This window comes from Hippoglossus hippoglossus, chromosome 19 (assembly GCF_009819705.1).
Source record: "Hippoglossus hippoglossus isolate fHipHip1 chromosome 19, fHipHip1.pri, whole genome shotgun sequence".
Lineage (NCBI taxonomy): Eukaryota > Metazoa > Chordata > Actinopteri > Pleuronectiformes > Pleuronectidae > Hippoglossus > Hippoglossus hippoglossus.
Window position 1 is genome coordinate 13,658,017 of NC_047169.1, and position 24,806 is coordinate 13,682,822.

The 24,806-nt window shown below is 41.0% G+C and overlaps 1 protein-coding gene across 2 annotated transcripts in view; it reads left to right on the forward strand.

Annotated features, from left to right (window-relative positions):
• The first annotated feature begins 3,173 nt into the window (after positions 1 to 3,173).
• The window catches only part of abcc3 (ATP-binding cassette, sub-family C (CFTR/MRP), member 3), a 48,832-nt gene continuing 27,199 nt past the window's right edge, over positions 3,174 to 24,806 (forward strand). The window contains exons 1-6 of one of the 2 annotated variants that reach the window (XM_034570651.1): positions 3,174 to 3,495; positions 17,779 to 17,955; positions 18,806 to 18,931; positions 21,423 to 21,560; positions 24,132 to 24,257; positions 24,503 to 24,564. In XM_034570651.1, the coding sequence (XP_034426542.1) occupies positions 3,460 to 3,495; positions 17,779 to 17,955; positions 18,806 to 18,931; positions 21,423 to 21,560; positions 24,132 to 24,257; positions 24,503 to 24,564 (665 nt within the window). In that variant the 5' untranslated portion in view covers positions 3,174 to 3,459. The remainder of the gene's footprint in view (positions 3,496 to 17,778; positions 17,956 to 18,805; positions 18,932 to 21,422; positions 21,561 to 24,131; positions 24,258 to 24,502; positions 24,565 to 24,806) is intronic. The other variant, XM_034570652.1, reaches the window with a different exon arrangement.

A 24,806-nucleotide genomic window follows, 5' to 3' on the forward strand; every position in this document is an offset into this window, starting at 1 on the left:
TCCCGGAGTAATAACAGAGAAATTTAGTGTATTCAGTACATGCCGTATGCGTAATAATAGGACTGTAATAATTCAAAGCAATTTAATAGCATTTACTCTATTAAAAGAAACATTTATATACATTTATATTGTGTTTGCTTAGAATGAACACACAAATTAGACAATGAATTCTATTCAAAATAAATTAGGTACAGGACAAAAGCCAAATAGTGCTTTGTACAATATACTGATACAAAACTGTCCAAACCAGCATGAATGCATGCCAAACAGGTATTTGCCCCCTGCAGGTCTGGCTCATGAGGGCACCCTGGTTTCCCTATATAATATGGGCGAGGGGATGCAGATACAAAAATCGTCTTTCTAATTGTTGAGAATCGCTCTTAGTCTGGAGCCAATTTGCCTCGGGAGACCCTACTAATGCCCCAACAACACAACTCCCAGGATCACAGAAACACACAAACCTTCCACTGTAGGTCTTCTGGGCACGTCCAACTGGTACGAGGCCCTGGGGTGGACCCAGAACACGGTGGAGAGAATATTTATCTCCGCTGAGAGCACCTTGTGATCACCATAGAAGGAGCTGTAAAACACGCCTGGGGAGACGAACGTCGGGAGGACTTGTATTTGTATTTGTGAATACATAATTTATACATCATCACAATCATTTCAGTGTAATCCAAAAACAAATAACACACGTATACACTTATACATAATCCATGAAGGAAAAAGGAGCATGAAGAAGAAAATGATTCTTCTCTGTTCGGTTTAGTGGTGGGCGGCAACCAATGTCAAGGTGAATACATATAATAGGAATATAAATGCCACCCGCCAATAAACCGAACAAAGAAGAAGAAGAGTCATCATAACATAAATGTTATTAAACACGTTATTATTCATAATAATATTAATAACTTTGTTTATGCAGCACCTTTCAAAACAGTCGCTTCAAAAAGAGGACACATAGAAACAATGAAAACAAAACATTCAAGACTAGAAGAAAATCAAGTAAAAGCTATTTGGTAAAAGTTTCATTGTTTTTTCTTTATAATTTGTTTCTTGAATAGAATAATATTCTTTTGAAATCATAGTCCAGAGAATTTCATGTGCGTGCCTATGGCTTTTTAAATTATACTTCATTCTATGATACTCGTTATTTGATGTTAATGTAAACAACGTTTTTCAGATAGCAGTGTGCGTGGACTGTGTGTGTCATGAATCCCACTCTGTTTCCTTTTGCCTTATTTAGCCCAGGGAAGTTACACAATGTTCTTCATGAGCCACACATCCCCCTTGTTCACCTTATTATGCATATTTACACTGGGAGTTGCCCAACACAGCCACCCACCTGCCTACTGAAAATGTATAAGTATATGTATGGACTTAAGTAGATATTTTATTACCCACATGCCGCAATGTTTCCTATGGTGCTGTTTTGACCCGCTATCATAATCACCTCAGGACGCACATGAGCCGTTTTCAGGCATGAACACACGAGTTCACCTTTCTCACGTGAACAATGCAGCAGGAGATTCTCCGCTCAGATGCTTTCTCAACAACACAGACACCTTTGTTCAGGTGAGGGGTGTCACAGCATGCAGGAGGCAGGAGGCAGAACATAACATATCAATTCTGCTGGAGAGATCACATGTTTTTGTTTACAGCAAATCAACAACGGCATCGTTTTTTTATCACCAAAAACTCTCCCGAGATCATCATCTGTGTCCTCTACGTGTCTGGCATCGCATTTTTTCCTCCTGAGATATTTGTTTTCTTTTGGTATTTTTTTCATTTTTGCATCTGTCTGTGTTAGAAATGTCACCTACTGGCAAGCAGTGAATCCTGTGGAGGATCTCCTGCTGTGTTCTCACACTGGCTCATCAGGGAGAAACTCCGAAGAGAGTCCGTAGCCTCACACTCAGACATTTGTGTTCTCAAGAATGTCCTGGGATTATCTGGAGTTTAGTGCTGAAATGTCTGAAAGCGGGTAAAGAAAATCAGAAGGTTATTATTTGTATGGTTTTATTTTAAATTTACAAGGATTTGTTTTTTAGTTTTTGGCATATTCATGGCTAAAATATGATCTCAAGAGTTGTTTTTAAATTGTATTTGATTTCTGGAAATCATCTCTCTACCCTCCTTCTGTGTCTCACAACTCGCCAGGAGGGCCCGACCCCTAGTTTGGGAATAGGCTTCACTCTGCAAGTACTTGAATAATTAAATGTTATGGTTATGAAACAGTCTAATTTTTATATGGCTGCCTCTTTATAACCTACAACAGCAAAGGAGACAATCAGGGTTGAAAAGTGTCTTTTCCTATAAACTATTCTTAATGTCTGTGGTCAGGTCGGACCACCGGCGAGGTCAGAAGAAACGATTTACAGCAGGGTTAGGGTCGGTGTCTGAATTATAGTTATCAATCATGCAGCAACAAAAAGATAAATCACATCATCGTGAATGCATTCTTTATTCGTATTCTTTATCAAACACGGACATGGCTCAAAAACATTCATCTCAAAATGAGAAGAGATGATTTATGCAAGATTTAGCTATCAGCTAATTTACATCTGCAGGTACACAATAAACCTAAAACACACCAAATAAAAAAATCGAAATCACGGTCAGATTAATGTTGAATGAGTGAAAGTCTGTGCACGTTTTGAGCTCAGCTGGAAGCATATTCCAATGTTCGATGGACATAAATCAAAAAAGAAGATTGCGCAAACGCCTTTTTGTCACTCCCTCCAAAACAGGAAGAGAACTACCGCTATTGTCCACAGAGGCGCCATCATCAATGAAAGTGAAATTGTAGGGGCTTATTTAAAAGAAAGTACTTGCTTAAGTACTTACTTTTTTTTATAAATGTATTTAATTGTCTATTTATTTGTACTTTTACTGAGATAAAATCTTGTTCCATCACTGAGCAAAGGTTATATATACTTAAAATATTCAATATTGATTCATTTCAGTGACAACGACCCCCCCACATGTTTACCTGGTATGTCCCACTTCTCCTCACCTCTGGGCCCCGGGGACGTGACTCAGCATGACCGGCTTGCTGAATCACGCTGTGGGGTGGGCGGAGGGTGGGCGGAGGGAGGGCGGGGCCTGGTGAGCACACGCCCTGCCTCCCCCCCTTCCTCCTCCTTCTCCTCCTCCTCCTCCTCCGACAGGACTAATTCGCTCCGGCTCCGGATGCCTCCTCTCTTTCTTCTATCAGCGGAGCGGAAGGAGCGGAACGATTCGTCCACGCTGCCCGGGGGGAGAACGCAGAAGCCGAGGCGCCTCCGCAGCAGCAGCAGTAGCAGCGGTACATACCTGCCGGGTTGGCATGTGATAGCCAGCGAGCGTCCGCCCTCTTTCTTGTATCTGTACGCGAAGGAAGGAACCGGGAAGCGGTTCGACTTTCACCGGGGCTAAGGAGCTCTCCGGTTGGTGCCGGTCTCCCGACGAGCCGCAGAGATGGAGCGACTCTGCGGACCAGAGCTCCCATTCTGGGTGAGTACGCCACCCGTCGCCGGTCCCGGCTCCGGTGGTTTGTGTCACAAGACACGGTTCCTCCATCGGCCGTGTGTGCACTTCGCGTTCCGTCCGACTTTCGGCTCGCTCCGGGCAGAAGCACAGTGACGGACGCGGCTAACTAAAAATAACCCACTTAATAGCATTAACTGCCTTAACGAGCTCCCGTTTAATGTGGTGGCGATTCGTGCACGTTGGTTTTGAAATGGATAAAAGAGCGATGTTGTTGTTGTTGTTGCTGCTTAGTCTCACAGGTCCGGCTGCATGTTGTGATGTATTCCGACGGGAGATGCGGGAGATAAACTTATCTCAGTCCCAGTGGCTCGGTCCCCCCAGGAATAGCAGAGGTAGCACAGTGGTAATAACAGTTCATGCTAATGGTTAGCATGTCAGTGACAGGGTAGCCCCACGGTGAATGTCTCTGAGGGGTGAGGTAACAGTCCCCGTGACAATATCACACTGCATTAATATCACTGTTTAACACCACAGACCCACTATCAATGAGCAGTAGATTCACTAGCGCAGCGCCTGTTCTAAACCTGTCCTGTTCTCTTGTCCCGTGTTGATGCTCCGGAGCTACTTCAGAATGATTCCTTGTCATTAGTGAGTCCTCTTAAACACTTCTACAATATACTGTCACTTTTTTATTGTTTGTGTGCTGGACGTTGAGTGCAGAGTTTTTTTTTTTTTACAAACTTTGTGTTCATCCTCCCTGGTTTATCTGCAGTGAAGATTTTACAGTCAGTTTTTTTTTTCGTAAAATGAAACTGAAGCTTATATATAAGTTTGACTGATCAGGTGTTATTTTTCATACATTGCATGTCGGCTATTTCAGGGATCTGTGGAGCAAGGGACACAATCTTCAGACCCACGTTCACAACATTTCAAAGTAAAGGCTTCAGCTCGATGCATTGCAGCAATACTCTAAGCGTTGTCCATTTACCTCAAAGATAAATTGCCATACAGAAAGTGATTCTATGACTGTTGTTGCCGTGGCAGATGTCGGCCTCTGTGCCGTGTGTCTGTGCCTCAGTCCGATATAGTGAAATGAAAATAATCAAATTAACAAAATGATCTTGCGGTGACTTTGACCCACAATTTGACCCAGTTGCAGACTGCTGCTTTAGTTGATCTGAGGATGCAGAAGGAGACCGAAGAAGGCAGTCCCCACTCACTGCTACAGAGTGCTGGTCACCCTTATACATTTTATTCATATTGAACATATAACATGTCCAAATCTCCCTAAGAAATCAACAGTAGCATTTCCTTGACCCTGTAGACCGACTCATGGTAATAATGTGCGTTTAATGTTGTAAGGATACAAACATCGCTAACGCTTGTTGTGGCTGTCTGTTGACAGTGTGTATTCCATAAACTGTAATAGGAGAACCTAATAGTACATGTACCAATCTGTGTTGGACTTTTATCTAGAACAAGCCAAATGCTTCCTTGAGAGGTCATTGATAATTCCTTGAAGATGACTTTTGTGCCAACGTGACTATGGGGAAGTCTGTTTATGAAAGAGCTTGTGTGATGGATCAGTGTTCCTCAAAAAAAAGGCTGAGTGAGAAAGAGAAATTATAAAATGATGATGGAAAACGTGACCAAACCAAAGACGTGATTGTGCAGTTTCAGGCTTTTTTGTGGTTGTTTGTGCAACAAATGCAAGAGAATATATCAAAAGTTGTGAATATGAAGAACTATTTACATGATCGATTTTTTTTTTTTTACTAAGCATGCAACATTTGGAACATTTACAGCTCCTTAAACCCATGTTAACTGTCTTTTTTGGCCATGTAGGATTACCCACAACAATTTGTAAACACAATACGAAGTAGTAATTATGAGTTGGCATACATATAGGCCCTGTACATACCTGGTATTAACATGTGGTTTCTGTGATCCGATCTTAGGTGGAGAGCTCTAAAGCAGGTGTGAGCGCTATAGGATATAGAGGCGATCAGGCCAGACCACATTCTTTTAGCAGTGTTAACGCAAATCTGTCCTGGGCCACATATGAAGGACCCCCACCTACTCAGCTGACATTGTCTGACCTGCTGCAGTTGCAAATCGAACATATTTTTTCTCTTGTCGTTGATTTGTTTGTGACCACTGCCACGATATCAACACTGATCACACACACACACACACACACACACACACACACACACACGCGTGTCCCTCTATAGTTGTGAGGACACTCATTGACATAATGCATTCCCTAGCCCCTTACCCTCACCATCACAACTAAATGCCTAACCCATACCCTAACCTAATTCTAACCCTAAAACCAAGTCTTAACCCTCAAACAGCCCATTGAATTTGTGAGGACAAGCCAAAGTGTCCTCCACAACGTCAAAATGTCCTCACAATGATGGTATTGAAACAAAATTGGCCCTCAAAACTATAGATAGACATGCACACACAGAGACACACACACAGACCTCATGAGACGGATGTGGGGCCACATTTTAATGGCAGGTGTGAACGCACACACTCAGAGCAATCCCTGGATGAAAGTAGGAAAAGGGAAACATTGTTTAATATCCCGATGATGATATGACTTGCAATAAATAAACATAAACAGTCCCTGGCTGCAGATGCAGAGACCACAAAAAGCTCCACAGCCAAGAAAAAGCGCACAGCCTGGCTGCAGCGCCATCAAGTCCGGGACAGACAACCAGGGAGCCATGCACAGGCAGGTTTTAGCGGCTCGGTCAGTGATTTACTTCTCCTCTCTGTGTCTCTATCATTCGCGCTATGCGCTGCACCAACGGCGTCAAACTAAACAGAGCGACACCAGCTCTACATACATTTACTAGGTTTACAGATTCAGTTATTTTCCGGGCTCCATCTGATTGGCCAAATATATTGACATGCAGAGTGTGAATGCGTGGCGCATGAAAAAACATTTATCGCAGTTTAGATAGATCTGGCGTCTATCGCGCAAGTTGATATCGCGATGACGATAGATTTTCGATATCGTGCAGCCCTACTTTTAGCTCTGTTTTGGTCTCCACCATCTTATCAGAAAAACTATAATGTTTTTAGCTGCTAAATCCTCCACTCTGTTCAGTAACCTTTCCTGTCTCCCACCTGGTAGTAGATTTCTAAAAGCTTTTTTTGGTTGCGCCTGCAAATGAGGGTGATGAGAGAAATTAGATTGAATCAAAAATAGTAAATAAACAAGCCCTTAGTTGCAGTTGCCAATTTCACACTAAACAGTCATTTGGATCTGTAATTAATATGAACATTTTTATTAGTCCAGCTTTCAACATGTCATAATAAATCCTGAGAATATGGGTGTGATGATTCCACTGAAGGTGCTCAGAGCCACGTCAATGTGACCCCTCTCCACCCATTAACACCAGCAGTCGAGTTTGTTAGGCTTCATCCATACTACTACATTTTCGTTTCCTAAACATGTAAGCAGTTGTATAATTGTAAAATGCAGAATGTTTGCAAAGACAACAGGGTCAGCAACGCTTGTAATAGATTATACATGTTGCGTTCTACTCTGGTAGCCGAGGCTAATGCCAGTTCTTTTCTTCCAGAAGGGTGGGTCATGTGATAGCAGCTTGATGAATCAGCTGAAAGGCCAAATCAGCAGGGCCATTAGAATTAAAAAGCAGCACCTGAATTTTCTAAGTAAAATGGGACCAGCTGTATTTCTAAACTTCAAGTTAAAATGTACTAGTGTGTACTTAGCCTTAGAGAACCCAGTGAAAGCCAAGGTACCGCTGCTGCACTGTTTTGCTTCTATGCCATTCATGTTCATCCCTGTCGTACTGTATCTATTTGTGGTGGGTTCCGTGTGACGAGAGGATGATTTGAAAGCTTTTGGCCCATGCAGCTATGAGGAAACCCCTCTCTGCACCGATCTCAAAAGCTTTGAGTCACTTCGTTATTTTTAAAAAGGGTTAAGACTGTTCTCCTGATTTTCCTCTGACTGGATATCACACTAAGGGCCGGCTTGTTTTCCAGGTCATCTGAGGTGACTGAAAGTAGTTGCTGCTGTTTACATCCACTTCAATCAAACTGCAGGCAGTTGTAATCCCCCAGCACTTAACAGTGCGTGTTCACTGCAAGTAAGGTTAAATACCAAGGCCTGGCCAGGGACTTAATTCGCAATCTCATTGTTTGCAAAAGCTGTTATATGTAACCGGCATATTGATCTCAAGCTGATAGCTCTAACATTGTTTACATGAACAAGATCAGCAAAGAAATGTAATTGAGAATTTATATTTTACACTTTAACCATAAACTTTAATGAATAAAAGCGGGGCGTAAAAAATATATACAGAAAACAAATGCAACCAAACATACAGAACTTCGGTTGAAAACATAAATATACATAAAAAATGTAAACGGCTGTGCACGCAATGTGTTATTTCAATGTGTTTTAAATACGTGTCTCATAAATCCGAGACACAAAGTAAACTTCAGTACTGTTCAGGTCCCAATAACCCCTCGATTAGCGTTGGTGTTTATTGTTAACGTGTAAAGTGAGCGCAGGTCAGCGGAGGAGTGAGAAGGGAGAACATGCAGCAAAGTAATACAGCACGGTACAACATGTAATGTGTGTCTGCCCTGCTGACATAAGTGGTGGAAATAGTTTTAAGGGGCGAGGCATGCAAGCAGTCAGACTACTGTCAGTGGTGGTGCTAAACAACATTAAGTTGCATTTTTCTGCATAAATTCACAGGGCCGGACAATTATTGCGATTTTTCAACTCTGTTTTTCTTATTGTTGGATGTATAGACCAGCATGTTGCACTAATGTATTGTATTATGTTCAGAAGTAATGTTTAGTAATTTTCTTGAAAAGATAGGCAACTAATTTAGTAATCGATGAGTTGGGTCTATTACACAGCACACATTGTGAGGTGGGGACAGTAAACCAGCCAATCCCATGTCTTGTGTAGATCACATGATGAAGCCATCTGATCTATATAGTAAACATTAGAAAAATGGCGAAGACAAACTCACTAACCCTACAGCAGAGACAAGTCGTCAAAACTCTGGGTACACGTTGCGTTAAAGCCTTCAGAGAAGACCTTTGGCTACAAATGTACTGAGCTGATTTCACATGGAACAGCAGCACAACATCAAGGTGGTGTGAAGAGAAAACATGCTGGAGCCATTCTTGTTCTTCTTTTTCATCCTTCTCTTGAATTACTGATTTATGGTGAACAACTTAAGGTTCATGCCGCAGTGATGTTGCGCTGCTGTGTCCTGTGAAATCAGCTTTGCACAGGTTCTCTTTGAAGCTTTAATGAAAATGTTCACACACCTTTTAACGAATCAAAAGGACAGAGCAGCGGTGATCGAGAGACCTATATGAAGAGGGTGCCGATAGAAAACACAACATTTTATTTTCTGATGGTTTCACAGCGGTTATGTTTTAAAGCACAAAAACAACGTGCGGGAAGATGTTGCATTGATACGATTTGTGTAAATACAGACATGAATTCAGCCCAATTCTGCAGTGAGTGAGAGAGACTATGTGAGTGACACACAGCTCCGGTCACACAGACACATTCATACGTGCAGCTCTGTCATGGTAATACAATTTTAGACATGACCCCCCAGGTAAACTCTGGAGAATTGGACTTCACCCAGAGCTTGCCTTTCACACATGCACAACACATTCACAAAGGCATCATCAAATCCTCTGCATTTTTCAGGTCAGAGGTGGAGCAGCTGGTTGCAGCAGGCGGAGTCAGGGAGTGATTAACACTGCGGCGTAGATCACAAGATCATGTTTACAGCACCCCGACACCATCGTCAGCTCTTATCACCACAAACTCTCTAGACATCTTCAGCAGTGTGTCCTCTACGTGTGTGACACCGCTTTTTCACCGGGAGATATTTGTTTTCTTATTCTGTTTTAAATTTTTGCATCTGTCGTCCGCTCGAAGCATCATCAACCCGCCACTCGCACTCGCAGTTAATTCCCCCGCTGTGTTCACACATAGACCTTTCCTGGATTTCTACGGACATTATACGAGGAGCCCAGATGGATAACTATAAGTCCGTAGAAACTGCAGAGCGTCTCACTCGGACATTTGCCTTCACACATGTCCCTCCTCAGGAGAAAATACGGAGGATCCACGGAGTCCAGTGCGTGTTTGAAAGCAGCTATAGAGACACATTCAGCAGGACTAGCCTATATAACTTTTCTTAACCAAGTTTTTAACATCCACAATTAACTTAACAATATCAACAACGTCCTTTTGACAATTTGTACTTCCAGTGGGACTACTAAGAATTTTTATATAATATATATTTAACATCATTTTAAGTTGCCAAAACAATGTTTGATTCTGTTTTAACTACTCAAAGCCACAATTTTCAACATCTGTAATTACATAGTAAGATTCAAACCGCTTTTGTCATTTATGTGTGTGTGGTTTCTCATTATAGATGTCTACAATCAATTTCAATTATTATATAATATATTATATAAACTTTGTGTGTGTGTGTGTGTGTGTGTGTGTGTGTGTGTGTGTGTGTGTGTGTGTGTGTGTGTGTGTGTGTGTGTGTGTGTGTGTGTGTGTGTGTGTGTGTGTGTGTGTGTGTGTGTGTGTGTGTGTGTGTGTGTTTTTCTGTGCGTGTTTTTTTCCTTGTTTTCTGCAAATGTCAGCTAGGTAACAGTGATTGTGCAGATAAGACAGTTTTTTACAATATAACATTCATCCGTTTAGCCTTGTTATTGTGGAAATTGTTTTCTTTTTGAACAATTAAGTTATTAGGAGAATCAAAAACTAGGTACATGAACATTTGACAGATTTGAACTTGGAAAAATCCTCATAATGGGAAACTTCTACAATTCTCTGGAAACTGTGCAAACCTCCTCTGATTCACTATGCAAACTATTTTAATTGGACTGTGTGGTGAGATTTCCAAAATATGTCGTTATAACCTTTATTCATTAGAGTCCGGTGACATGAATCCTAGAATTTAAGAGGAGCTATTTGATTTAGATATTCTCAGCCAGGGGTATTAAGTATGTAGTTTAAAACCATTTCTCTCAACTACTTGGTTTGGCACTCTGTCTTTTGCCATGTAATTGTTGAAGTGTTTATGTCTTGTTAAGTGTTGGTTTTGTCGTGAGGCACTTCGCTTTCAGCTTTTCAATGGTAGCTGATTTCTGACATAGTTTGCAGATTGTCGGCTGTTGAGTGACATCAGTCAGCCATGCTAAGTCTAAATCGGCACAGGGTTAGGATGTGGAATCTGTGTGTTTTTGATTGTTTTTTCGGGAAAGTTGGTGACATTCTCGATAATGTGACCTTTTTACATTGTTGAAACAGCAATTAAGATATTTGATACGTATCTAAAGCAATGGTGATTCACTGTTCACTCTGATGTGGACAGTAACACTCATGTATTGACCGTGTGTTCTCCAATTACAAAACGCTGAGGTGTAGCAGAAGCAGACAGAATGTGTGAAACATTAGGGCCCACATTAACAGGCTGATCCAAAGCCTGTTTATCACCAGCATTAGATAACAACAATTGAGTCTGTCAACGGCAGCTTGGATTACACTTGTGTGTTGTAAGAAGGCACAGCCAAGCAGGAAGAGGAGTTTTCTCACAGACTGAGTCATCTATATACTGTTGCCTATGTCTGCAATAGTTTTTCTTCCTCAGTTTGGGTTAGGATACTGTAGGGGGGAGTTCAAGCTGAAATGAAAGATCTCAACTCATGATGACAAGGCACGTTTGGTGGGAAGGTCCAGAATTTCACACCAGTTAGTTAATGTTTGCTATCTGTAACCCGATTGAATTGGTGAAATGCAGAGATATGCTGCTACAAGGCTTTGCATGCCATAAATGACAAATCTTACTACTGGTCACTGATAATGACTGTATAGTGTAGTGATACAATAGGCATTTTGTTGACTGCTTTTGGATTGATGATTATTATAGGACTGGGCGATATGGCCTAAACCAAATACGCAATATTTTTAGGCTAAATAACGTACTAATGAATGCACCTCGTCGGAAGATATCAGTGGACATTTAGGCTTAAAACTCGGTGTGTAAATGAAACTCTGTGCTTTCACTGTTTGTTTCCTTTGTTCTTCAACCAAGTCACTGACCGGCTGCTTCATGTGAACGCGCCTCTCATCTCACAGACACGCACAAGCGTCCACTCGCGCTGGAGGGAACCCTGCTCACGTTCAACTTTCATCATTTGTAAACTGATTAGTTCGGTTCAGCGTTCACAAAGAATATGAACAAACTGTCAATAACCGTCTCTGAACACGTCAACTCGCTGGGCCTCTTTTCTTTCTTTCTCTCTCTCTCTCTCTCCATGCTCTCTGAGTCTCTTCCCTCCTCTTTTGATAAAAACATATGCATGTGCACAGGAGAGTTTTCTGGATAGGCGGGGGAGTGAGCAGTCTGCTCTGAGAGGGGCATGAGGAGAGAGAAGAGAAACTCAAAGAGAGTTTCATGATGACGGCTTAAAACATTCACGTGACAATTTATACTCGATGGTACCATTATACTCATTTCATATGTCGCACTTGGTACAAGCCGCGATACATCGAGTGTATTTGATAAATCGCCAACCCCTATTGTGTTATATATTGCATTTTTAACTACTGTCGGCCAATCCTGTTTCAAACACTGCACTAATATGCTACATTTCACAGGAAATCCCCACATTTTGTGTTATTTCCTGATCTGAAAGATTGCTGAACCAGCAAAAAAGCACGAATTGAGTGTCAGGACCTCGGCTTTGTGATTAAACGTTGCTTTAAAAGTTCAGTAGGCCAACAAAATGTCAATTCGATTTTTAGAATGTGTAAGTTTAAACCTGTGTATAGTTACATCATGGGTCGTCTGTGATTTATTATCTTTAAGAAAGCAATTTACCCTAATTCATCATTCCTATTTGTCCACTACAAATAGGAATGTCTGTCCTGTACTCTGCATAAGGAAATCGGTTGTATCAGGTAATCTATGGAGAACACGGATCCATAATAATAAGGCAGATGTTTTCTATGTCAGAGTGTAGGCAAACATGGACAGCAGCAATTCCTTTCCTCATGCACTCTTTACTGTTGTTGGCCCTGCATTCATGCCACTCGTCAGCTTCTCAGACAGACAGAGAACAGATGGACAGCCTTCTGCAATTGATTTTCTTAAACCTCTCAATACTCTAAACACCCTAAATTGAGTCTGTCACCCCTGCACCACCTGTGAGACTTGTGGGAGCATGTTGAGTGATTTGAACTGATTCATCAGTAGCATGTTGTTGATTTCACTGCAGAAGCTTGTGCAGATTTATATATTCCACTGCAGACACCGTATCCTAGCAGTTTCATTTTTTATTTTCAATGTTTTATCACATGACATTTAGTGTTCTGATCAACAGTAGTTAAGTGCTTATGATTAGAGCCTAAAGCCAGATTCACATAGTGTCTATAATAAAGCTAAGCTAAGCAGAGAATATGTATTAATTTAAACTGTTCATTGGATTTATCAGATATGATATTAAGAAGTGTTGTACCTCTGGCTTAGGTAAAGCACCATGGTGCACCAAGATACAGTACATTTTCACTGCAGCCTCAGTCAGCGAATGAAATTTTAGGTCATCATCAAGACTTGACTATGGACAACAGATGAAAATTATCAAGTTTTTTTATGTTAATCATTGAGCACTGTTCCTGTCAAATAAATGCATGTTAAAAAGGCATGCTTGAATTTGTCCGTTGTCTGGGCATCAAACATGAATTGGGGAAGAAGCAATGTGACCTCGCCTTAAAGCATTGCACAAATCGCTTCAGTCAGAACATGTTGCATCGTTTAAGTGTGTGACATATTAATGTCTGCTATTTCTCAGATCTGCTCTATTATTGGTCTATTAGACTAGAAAAGCTCTATATAAATACAGACCATTTAATGCAAATTGAGCACATCCTGCTGCTGCTTCACATTCAAGCTTTGCATCAGTGAACCTCAGCAGTACTGTCAAGCAGGTGTAGAAAATGTCACTGTATCACTGAGATTACATCATAGAAGCCCCAAAATATTGTCTGTTGCCCCCCAAGGGCTAATTCGTTGTCAGATGATGGGCTCTGAGATGGCATGTTACCTGACTACATATGGTCCAGTGTCTGTTAACATTGATTATGTTCACTAGGTGATTTCTCTATCCATATGGCTGTTAAACCTCCCTGTGATAATAACTAGGTGCTGTGCAAGAGTTATGATGAGTAGTTTTGCCTAAAAGACATATTGATAAGAGAGCAAACCAATACAATAAGAAATATATTACTTGTATGAGTATTTTTATTCAACATCTACATTTGTTAAATAAGTTAGAGACGTGACTCTCTGGGTGTAGTTGCCCACATCAGGCCATGTTTATCAGGTTGCATATGTTTGAGATGAGCCCGCGGGTTGCTGGTTACATCGAAGGCTTACTGCTTATTCAGAGGTTTGGAATTTCCTAGTAGAGTTTTTCATTTGCTCTGAGTATAAATCACTCTCTGTGAATGAGTTGATTTGTGAACTCTCTGCCATTATTATATATTTGCTGATGGATTTCTTGCTGCAGCTTGACCTACATTTCATTCTCAATCAGTGAAAGTGACTCCCGCCCGTCATGTAGTGAACTTAGTGCAGCTGCCCGGGCAGACAGTCCCAATAGTGCTGCTTTTCATGATTGATTATTCATTTTCACAATCAACAATATCCATTTTATTTAGAATTTGATTATTATGATGGAATTAAGAATATTCTGAGAGAGGAGGAAAATTCCAGACCTGTAGGTTAGTGCTGTCTGCTCCTTGTCATAGTTGAGTTCTTTCAGACTCTTTGTGTTTTATTTTCCCCCTTTCATTTAAGTGAAGAAATCCTCCCATCTCTACTGGCTGGCTGTAACTGCAAAGCACCTCTCCCCTTTAATCCCATCTTTTGTTGAAGTTTCAGGTTTCGGGTCTTAAGTGTTGTGATAACTGCTTTGAAAGTCTGTGAGATGGAATAAAGGCACGGTATTCTGCAGTTAGTGTGGGCTCTGCAGCCTCGTGCACCTGTGGAGTTACAAAATGTTCAGTTTCGCACTGGATGGGAACACCCTCTGTGTTAGATGAGATGAGGAGTGCATCGTGTGCACCATACTCCCTTAACCATTAGATGTATTGTTTCTCACTCTTTCAGTAGATATATGCCTTAATGTGCGAAGAATAATGTATCAAAACTACTGGTTAGCAGTTACATCAGGTGTAGGTCATATGCAGTATTGTCACTATCGGAGGCTATTTTTAAAAATGGCAAAAAGCCAATATGTGTATTTCACAAGGGTTTATTCTATTTCCTGCGGTCATTTTTAGAGCATGAGTGCATATATTTTTGTGTCCAACTGCTGATTCATGAATTTTAATAGATCAGTATTTTTCAACATTTTGGTTGATTTCTTAGAAAATAATTCATGGGTTTAAAAATATAATCAGGGATATCAAGGGGACTTGAAGTCAATTCATTTATTATTATTTTCTTTAGTGGGTTCTCAAAGTGGAAACGCTAAATTGTGACAAATGTGTCAAACATTCCATAGTCTTATATGGTCACATGGAAGTGAAAGATGAGCCACCATAGAAGAAAACTCATTTAATACAGTGCCTTTGTCATCATGGTAAGAATTAATGTGAGAGAGCCAGCCTTTGTGCAGTATGGTCAGTCCTTAAACATTTTATTTACTCACGGACCTTTCCCCAGTGTGCAGTGCAGATATCTGAATGCTGTTAAATTTGACATTTACCTTTCCCCTGCTCTGTGCGTTACACGCATACACAAATAACGTGCTATCAGCTGCTATCCCGCTCTCCAGAGTGACCTGTGGAAGGAGAAATGTTGTATGAAGGGTGTGTAAGTTGTGCCTTTCACCAATTTGCAATGCAAACAGTGCAGATGCCATTACTTCTAAGGTAAACACCGCAACAATGATGGAGAGTGCACAAATATTATTTGGGTGCAGGATTGTGCCTGTATTAACCTGAATGAGAAAGCATTTACATCTAAAATATATCCATTGTGTTACTGCTTTGATTGTTTTGACTGAGAGACAGATGTGAAGAGTAGCACCACTTTCATGTCTGGTTGATACACATGAAGCTTCATATAGGAGACAGCCCCTCTTAAAGCGCAATCCTTCATAAAAGACGTGTAAAAACTGTTTGGATGTGTATCTTTGCTTTACTACTATTTACATGAGTTACTAGAGTCCATATATCCACACACACACTAAGCCGTACACACATATTTTAGCAGGTGGGGGTGGTGATGCATGGACACTGGCTGGAGAGCGGCAGCTGTATTTATCTTGATTCTATCTGTGGGTGGGCCTTCAACTGTGTTAGTCCAGTATAGCACAATAACCACGGTGTGAGGGCTGCATAATCCCAGTCATTCATGTTTACCTTTCTCCTCCGGATGTCCTCCTTAGTGGTCAGTTATTGTTCCTCATCAGCAAAATGAATGAATCCTATTGTTTTCATACAACGTTGAGCTAAGTTTGTCTTACAGAACTTTTTTTTTTTACTGGGCATTTTCCAGAGGCGTGTGAGCTGTTTCAAGTACATACATATTATTATAGAGTTACATATCTCACATAACTCATAAATTCTGCTGCAGATATCACGTGTTATTGCCTACAGCACATCGACACTGACCCCCATTCAGGCCTTATTGCCAAACTCTATCAAAATGTTGGTGTCTTTCAAAGTTGATCTCTTCTTCAGCATCCTCTACGTGCAGGGCATGTCTTTTTCATCCTAAAATGAATAGGAGCAGACTGAAAGAAGCTCTAGATATGGGTTCCAGATCAGTTACATTTTGTCTGTCAAACATATTTTACAGTCTGAATCTAGGGTCCCTAGGACAGTAGCCTCCTTTGGTCTGTTGGTAGTCTTGTATCTAGGGAGGTGCATCATGAAAACTCCTCGTCCTGTAATAGCCTACACCTTGACTAATCATTGGCACTGTGGTACCTTACCGAGGAAACCACGTGGCGCTAACTGTTTGATTCCTGTAAGTTGAAATATTGTTGTGTCACTTAGGAAAAATTATGTTAAAGGTCCCAAGTGAGCTAATGTTTGTCTGGCTTTGTTTGGTTTGGTGGCAGCAGCCCATTTAATGTTTCTCGGGGATCGAATCAACTGTCAAGGAACTGTAGATAATGGCAAATGATTCATGTCCAAACATCCTCAAGAACTGTAAACCACTGTAAAATCACACACTGGCAGCATTGTGACGCACATCAAATCCAGGAAAGTACATTTTTTCCCCCCCCCATCAGCTCCTCGGGTGCACACGTTGGCTATTCTGCTGTGACGCAGGTGAAGTAGACCACCAATATGTTTTATTTCGACATTTTGAGATATCTGCAGTAACAACAGAGCTGACAGAAAAACAGAGTTTTTAATCTATGGCTTGGCATTGAAACAATATCAAGAATTATTTTGTCTTTCTTACTATTTTTTAATAATAGTTATCACAATATAAATTTGTGGGTTTTTTTTTCGTGATATAATTTTTGGCCTTAACCTCCAGCCCCTTTTTAATCTGAATCACTTGGGAAGAGTCCCAGCTTTGATGCTCTGTATGCACTAAAAAGGGAAGTGGTATTTTGTGTTTAGTATTTATCTAAACAGAACCAGCTTTTGAACCCAAGTTCAGTTTATAAAAACCAAAGTAATGTTTTTAGTGAGCTAATATTCAACGGTCAGAAGAGTGTTTGTCAGGCCGCTGCTGCTCTGACCTTTAACTTCCCTCTTTGTTGTTGCCTCTCAGAAAGTTGTGTTCCTAGACTGACGTGTAAGCCGAGTATCTAATATGTGAGAAAATGGATTTCCCATCATGTATCCTGCCCCCGTGACTATAGAGACAAGCAACTGTTTACAGATTTCAGTTCAAGGAAAACATCTGGTGTGTGTGTGTGTGTGTGTGTGTGTGTGTGTGTGTGTGTGTGTGTGTGTGTGTGTGTGTGTGTGTGTGTGTGTGTGTGTGTGTGTGTGTGTGTGTGTGTGTGTGTGTGTGTGTGTGTGTGTGTGTGTGTGTGTGTGTGTGTGTGTGTGTGTGTGTGTGTGTGTGTGTGTGTGTGCTGACACATGTGTGCACTGTTTAGACAGTGTTGTCGCTCTCGATTAGTGGGAGAGGTTCAGATAGCACTGTTTGGTGTTGCCTGATAACAAATGTTGGTCTGTAAACTAAAGCGCTGATCCCTGTATCTTGTGTGTCTGTGCAGGTAGCCAATCAGACGTTCCACACAGAGCGGCCCGACCTCACAGAGTGTTTCCAGCTGTCTGTCTTGTCATGGCTGCCGTGCATCTACCTGTGGGCCGTGAGCCCAGTCTACCTCTTCTATCTCAAGAGGAACAACAAGGGCTACATCATGATGTCCATTATGAACAGGTTCAAAACGGTGAGAGGGAGCTTCATCTTTTCCTTAATTCATTTTTCTTTCCTGCACTTCAGTTTCCAACACCACTGTTAACACAAAATATTGACTGACGCTCTGCTAAACTTTCACCAACCTTCTAAGACACTTGTCCACATCAAAGCATGCACATAGTCAAGCAAAGAGTGACAGTCACACGTTTACTTTACTCATTAAGTTCAGAATCAGAAATTCGTTACTGATCCCTGGGGGGAAATTTGGTTTACAACAGACAGCAGTTATGCAGATTATACAACAGTGATGACACTAAATAAATCTAGGAACATTACAAAGACGGAAAACACGGAGGAGATGGATCAAAAGAGAGGAGCCCTTGTAACGAAGCGCAAAACATCCGAAATGCTTGACTCAAAGTAATACATTGTATGGATATTGTAGGGATTGACTGGCTAAAAATATAACATTGGGGTACCTCACCAATCACCAAAGATTTCCCCGGAACTTATTTCAAACTCTGTTGCTTACAGTTCATAGTTCCTGAACAATGTTCCCACGGTGAAAGTGCAGCTCAAGAAAGCTTATAATTACAACCAAAACCTTGACATGAGTCCTCCCACATCTCTGTTGATACTGCAATATAATCCTCCTTTTTATCAATTTCCCAAAAACATAAATATCACTTAATTTATATTCATTTATATCACAACCTCTTAAAATGCTACAGTTTTAGGTGTCATCATAATTCATCCACTTGGCCAACAATGAAAACAGACTGGCCAGAAACACTCTCCCAGTGTGTAATGTTTAGTGGGTTAGCAGCCTGTGTTTTTCCAATATTTAATGTCTGTTTTCTTTTCTCTCTTATCGCTCTCAGGTGTTTGGCTTGTTGTTATGGATAGTGTGTTGGACAGATCTCTTCTACACATTCCACGAACTGCGGCAGGGAAACGGCCACCCGCCCATCTACTTTGTCACCCCGCTGGTTCTTGGCATGACCATGGTGAGGATATAGTATGTCCATCTGAGGAACTGTTACAAAAGAAGTCGTCTTTCATCTCTTTTTTTAAGAGGGCATGTAACTCTGGGGTAATCTAATACTCAATCCTTTTGTTCAAAGAGCTTGTTTATGTTTAACTTGCTTACCCTTTCATACTTGCACCAAATTGCTCTCATTAATAGGTCTGGGCAATTAATTGAAAATGTATCGAAACCGACATTTATGACCTCTAACCGACTTAGTCTCATGTCTGTTAATACTTTCCCCAAAGCTCTGCTGTGAAAAGCACACACACACACACACACACACACACACACACACACACACACACACACACACACACACACACACACACACACACACACTCTTGCAGACAGGAGAGAAATTCTTCCTGCAGATTATGACGTAATGTAGTGTTTCAACTATTGTTGCTGAGGAAGCGACGACCTGTTTATCCAGGAACATAAATATGAATTCAGCAGGTTATTGTAAAGATCAGTTCTACGTGTGAGAGATTGGAAAATAGCAGAGACATCACTTGTTGACTGGCGCTGAGTGATGTGCCTTTACTGCTGCTACCACCATAGATTGAACGGATTCTGTGAGAAACGCTGCAGCGAGAGTGAAACAAAATTCCTGGATCACCCCATTAATTCTGGTCTGCACCAAAAGTTAATGGTTTCTTTCCTGACCCATACCACATCCTAACACCAAGTTTTATGATAATCCATCCAGTAGTCTTTGCGTAATCCAGCTAACTAACAGACAGGGAGACAAACAAAGGGAAACACAATCTCCTTTATGGAGGCATGTAAATATGCATCATTGGCACACTGTGTTGATTTTATAAGGGAAATACAGAAGAACATATTTTCATATGCAAATCCAGGCTTGTACAGAGCACACAGTGAGGTCTAATCATAAAACACAGTCTAAAAATGAGTCTCACTAAACCTGCAAAAATATTCCAACACTATTAGTCAGTCAGGTATCTTTGCCTTGGAGAAACTCTGAATTACGTTCAAAAAATCTAGAAGACAAAATTAAGATGAAATGCTGCTATAAAGCATGTTTGCTAAAGTGTTGGAGCAGTTACAAAAGATTGTCTCTAAATATTTTTCACCACTAGATCACATTACAGAGATGATTTACAATATATAAAAATACACAGCTTTTGCGTTGTGTTTTGTCCACAAAAAATGAATTGCTTTTAAGTTTTTGGATTGCACTAATTTTACTTAGATAATTCTCTGTGTGCGCTGGAGGCTTCAAGTTTCCTCATCAGAGTTGTGCACGTTTTAAACTGGACCGTGACAGCCTCCAAACTAGCTGTGGTGTCACAGAATGGTCTCATACGTCCTCTTGTTGAACTGAGATTTGAGGTTAGCACAGAGACACTTTCTCCCCTCAACAGGCGAATAAGAAAACAGTCTTCCTGGGCTAAACTGTGCACATGTATCCCTCATCCCACCCCCCACCAGTGAAGCTCGATAACCAACAGAAGTGAAGCGAAGATAAGAGGCTCTGTTTAGATTGGGAAGGTTTCCTGAAAGGAACACTTCCTTTTTCAGGAAGGCCCCACTAACTCTCACGTGGTTGCACACAGTCATACCTGGGCTACCACAGTCTGTGCTCTGTGAGCCAGTGAAGCAGTTGGGAGGTTCAGGTCCTCTCTCGCCAGCCGGTCACAAGGCAGCTTCTCTAATAGGAAAGTCGTGGCATTGAACAACATTCACATTTATCCTGCTCAAAAACTGCAACGATTTTGGTGTTTTATTTATATTTTTAGAGATGAAGATCTAAACACCAAATAAGTCTGCTCAGTCTGTTAAAAAACAAGACGTCTCAGGTCCAGCAGCTTTAGTGCGAAGGACCTCTAGTTCACTCTGAGCTCAGTCAGCAGCCCAGATCACCTGATGAAGATTTTCTTTTTCAACTGACAACATTGACTCAACACAATGACAACATTATCGTCACCGTTAACTTAGCAACTTACTTGTTTGAACAAAAAAAAGAATAGAGGCTGTGCTGAGTTTATCATCAAGAAGGGGAAAGGAAAGGAGAAGAAGGGGCACTGTGTGAAGGGACTCTATTCACACAGGAACATGAAGTCTCCAACACCAATCTGGATGTGTCGCTAATGTGGTAATAACCTGAATAAGCAGGGGCTCACTTCCCCATAATGTGCGTTTTCTTCCTCAGACCTTAACATGCTTAAACAAAAAAAAATGGGATACTTCAAAAACCCGATAATAACCGGGATACTGGTGCTCATGTAAATGCAGTCGTAGAGCAGTGTATTTGAGCAGTGTATGGTATTAATAGAGGCTACAGAGAATGTCAGGATACAGAGAAGCCAGCAGCACTTGATGGAAGAACAATCAGCACGAAATACTGACCCAGCCAGAACACGTTTTACCTCACATGCCCTCCGTGATCCTCTCTCGGCTAATCTAACACGGAATCTCCCTTAATATCCCCCTCCCTCTCTCAGCTGCTGGCCACGTTTCTGATCCAGTTTGAGAGGTTACGTGGGGTTCAGTCCTCGGGGGTCCTCTTCATCTTCTGGTTCCTGTCTGTGTTGTGTGCCATTGTGCCTTTCCGCTCCAAGATCCTACAGGCCTCCAGCCAGGTAAGCACACACACACACACACACACATCATAGCTGTTGCCTTTTACATGTCTCATTCCAACTTGTTTCCCCTTTAATCTCCCCTTCCTCACCCTCTTGCCAAGATTCTTATCCCATGTTTAAGTCTACCCTCCCCCATCTAGCTTGTCTAAGGAGTTTCCTTGGAGCTTGGATGCTTTGTAAGGGTCAGCCCAGGGCACCACTAAGCAGAAAGCGAAGAGGGAATAGCAGGCCTGTTGTTCTAAGCATACTTATATCACCTCTAGTGCTGCGCAGCTAACAGAGCGGCAGCAGACACCAAACAAACGGTGCACGCAGCAAGACGAGCCAGTCAGTGGTGTCACACTGGAGAAGAGATACACAAGCAGACAGGAGCACATGGGAAACAGAAGAAAACATTAAACGTGTATATCAGAGGCAGACACATAGTAAAAACTGATGATCATATGCATGAGGATTGATACAGTAGAGTTGTTAATATCATATATATATATATACTCAAAAACATCATTGACACAGGCGATTATGTGGCTAGCTGCTGTGTTAAATCTTGCTCCCAGAACCACAGAGCTATAATCTACTGGAATTACTAGACTCCCAAATAAGTCCCCTTTTCCTCTGTGAGTAATGTGATTAGTGACCTATTTCTTAACATTTCTACTACAAAGGTTGAAGCAAAACATTTTGATTCAAAGTTACTTCAAGTAATTTCCAGAGTTTGTTTGGGAGAATATAGAAATTATAATATTTTTCCACTTTTCTCTGAATCTTGCATTTGATTCCAAGGACCAATAAATAAAACAGTATTTAAATAGCATTTCGGGGGGATTTCATATATTGCAGAAATTGTTAAAGTCATGTGTCTGACATGTTTAAGCTTAAAGTTTTTCTTCGAGGAAGAAACGCTTTTTAGTAAACAACAGATTTTACAAACTCACACAGCATATTATTTGATCTGATATCTCTGTGTATAAAGGTCTGTGTGTCCCCCATATCATCCCTGTAGAATTGTAGCGCAGGAATCGCTGTCAAATGTGTGAAGCCGAGTTATCACATTATGGCACCGTTTCTGGTGCCCGGAGCTCATGATTGGTGACTGTACGCAGGGCACTGGAAAACGACCCTCTCCCCAGCAACACCATATGAGCATATTAATAGATCATGTTTCTCTTTCACACACACTTCATTTATATGTGAAGAGTTGATAAATAATTAGAAGTATGCTTAAACCTCTATATGGGGATCGTCATGTGTAAAACTATTTTCTAGGTCAGGCGTGTAGGTGTTTGATGCAGCGCTGCACTATGTGTGAGGTGTAAGGGGACGTCTGTTAATATGGTGCATGTGGGCTGTGCGTATGATATTACATGCACATGTAGATGTGGTGTACATTACGCATCCTGTCAGTTCACTTAAATGCCACATCTATATGAAACGACCAGTCCCAATGCAACTCCTATTATGTGGGGAATGTCTGTTTATCCATTGAGTCAATGTAAATTTGATTGAGTGTGTAAGAGGTTTGATCAGATTTGAACAAGTTTTAAGTAAGTGCTTGCGAGGCGTTTGCAGAATCATTTCACACCTCACTGTTACACAAGCAGCCCAGCATTGGGGTCAGCCCAGGCTACTATAGCCCCTTGGCTGCTATAATCGGGTTGATCCAGAAAATATGTCCACACGCTAAAGAAAAGGTGAAGCAAATATGCATGCTCCAAGTTGACACGTCTATTTGTAATTGTGTTCGCCTGATTTTGAGGTTTGTGTTCACTTGGGGAAGGAAGAGAAGTGAGTGATGACTGTGTGTGAACTCAAATGAAAGCATGGAAGTGGATCTTTAGGACATTTGCATGCTTAAACGCTTCATGAGGTTCTGACAGGCCTGAAGCCAGAAACTCCCCTCTAATGACATGCAAGATGCATTGCTACTTAGAAATAATTCTTGTTGTTGGAAGTTTTGTTTTAGACATTCAATTTGGCACAGGAACATTTTGTAAAGAAATTGACCTGTTTTTTCATCTTACACCATCATCACATCAAATTTCTGTGTCCAATTATTTAGATTTATGATCAAATAGCTACACAACTAAGGAGATTGCCATCAGCTTCAGCACTAATTTGTTTTTAGAAACACAATTTGTGCCATTTTAGCATGCTACCATGCTGGTGACCATAGTTACATTACTTGTTAAATATCAGCATGTTGGTATTTTCATTGTGAGCATGGACGCATGTCAACTTATTATTTTGCTTTGCAGAAAGACATCTGGCAAATCCACCATTGTACTGGCAACCTGCCAAGGTGCAAGCACACAATTGCATTTTGAGATCAACCCCCACTCATTATTAATAAACAGACCATGTACAACTGCTTTGAAACATGTTCATGATTGGTACAATAGAGCCCATTTAAAGGGTGTAAGAGAATCTGGATATTCACAACAGTACATTTCAAGTTTGACATGATCATAGATGTGATTTTGTGTTAAAAAGATTGTGATATGATTTTTTTGGGAAGATTACCCAACTGTATATCAGAATTTGTGTGTGTGTCCTTGTTTTACTTTTCAGAGTGAGGTGACAGACAAGCTGCGATTCACCACGTTCTACTTGTACTTCACTCTGGCGCTGTGTGAGCTCATCCTCTGCTGCTTCAATGAGAAACCTCCTCTCTTCTCCAGTGCCGTCACAGACCCTGTGAGTTGTACATCCTGCTGCATGTCCTCTCAAAAACCATAAAGTGTCTGTATGCTATACGTGTGTATTTAATGTTTAAAAGCAGATATGTGTACTCTGGGCCCACTCCATGCCTGTAACAGTAGATCATACTTATTTGTACACAGAGAACATGGTTGTACTTGCTGCTCATAGATGCATGTTCTCCTTATCCTTGTATATCCGCTCTGGCTTATTTTCATGCATATTTTTCAATTTCTTTTCAGAACCCCTGCCCTGAAGCCACAGCAGGTTTTCTCTCCTCCATGACATTTTGGTGGTTCACAAGGTGGGTTTGAACGGCTCCAGCACCCAACACCAACTGACCTAGATTTTCTGTATCTATGGTGATTTATTTTAGCAATTACAATAGACCTTTATTATTTTGTGTATGGAGCCCAATCATTTTAATATTAAATAAAAAACACATTACAAAAATGAATAATTATATTAACATTTTATTTATTATTTTAAGTTTATTTTCTTCCAAAATACCCTTGTTTAATGTCACTTCATTCAAGTCACATTTTT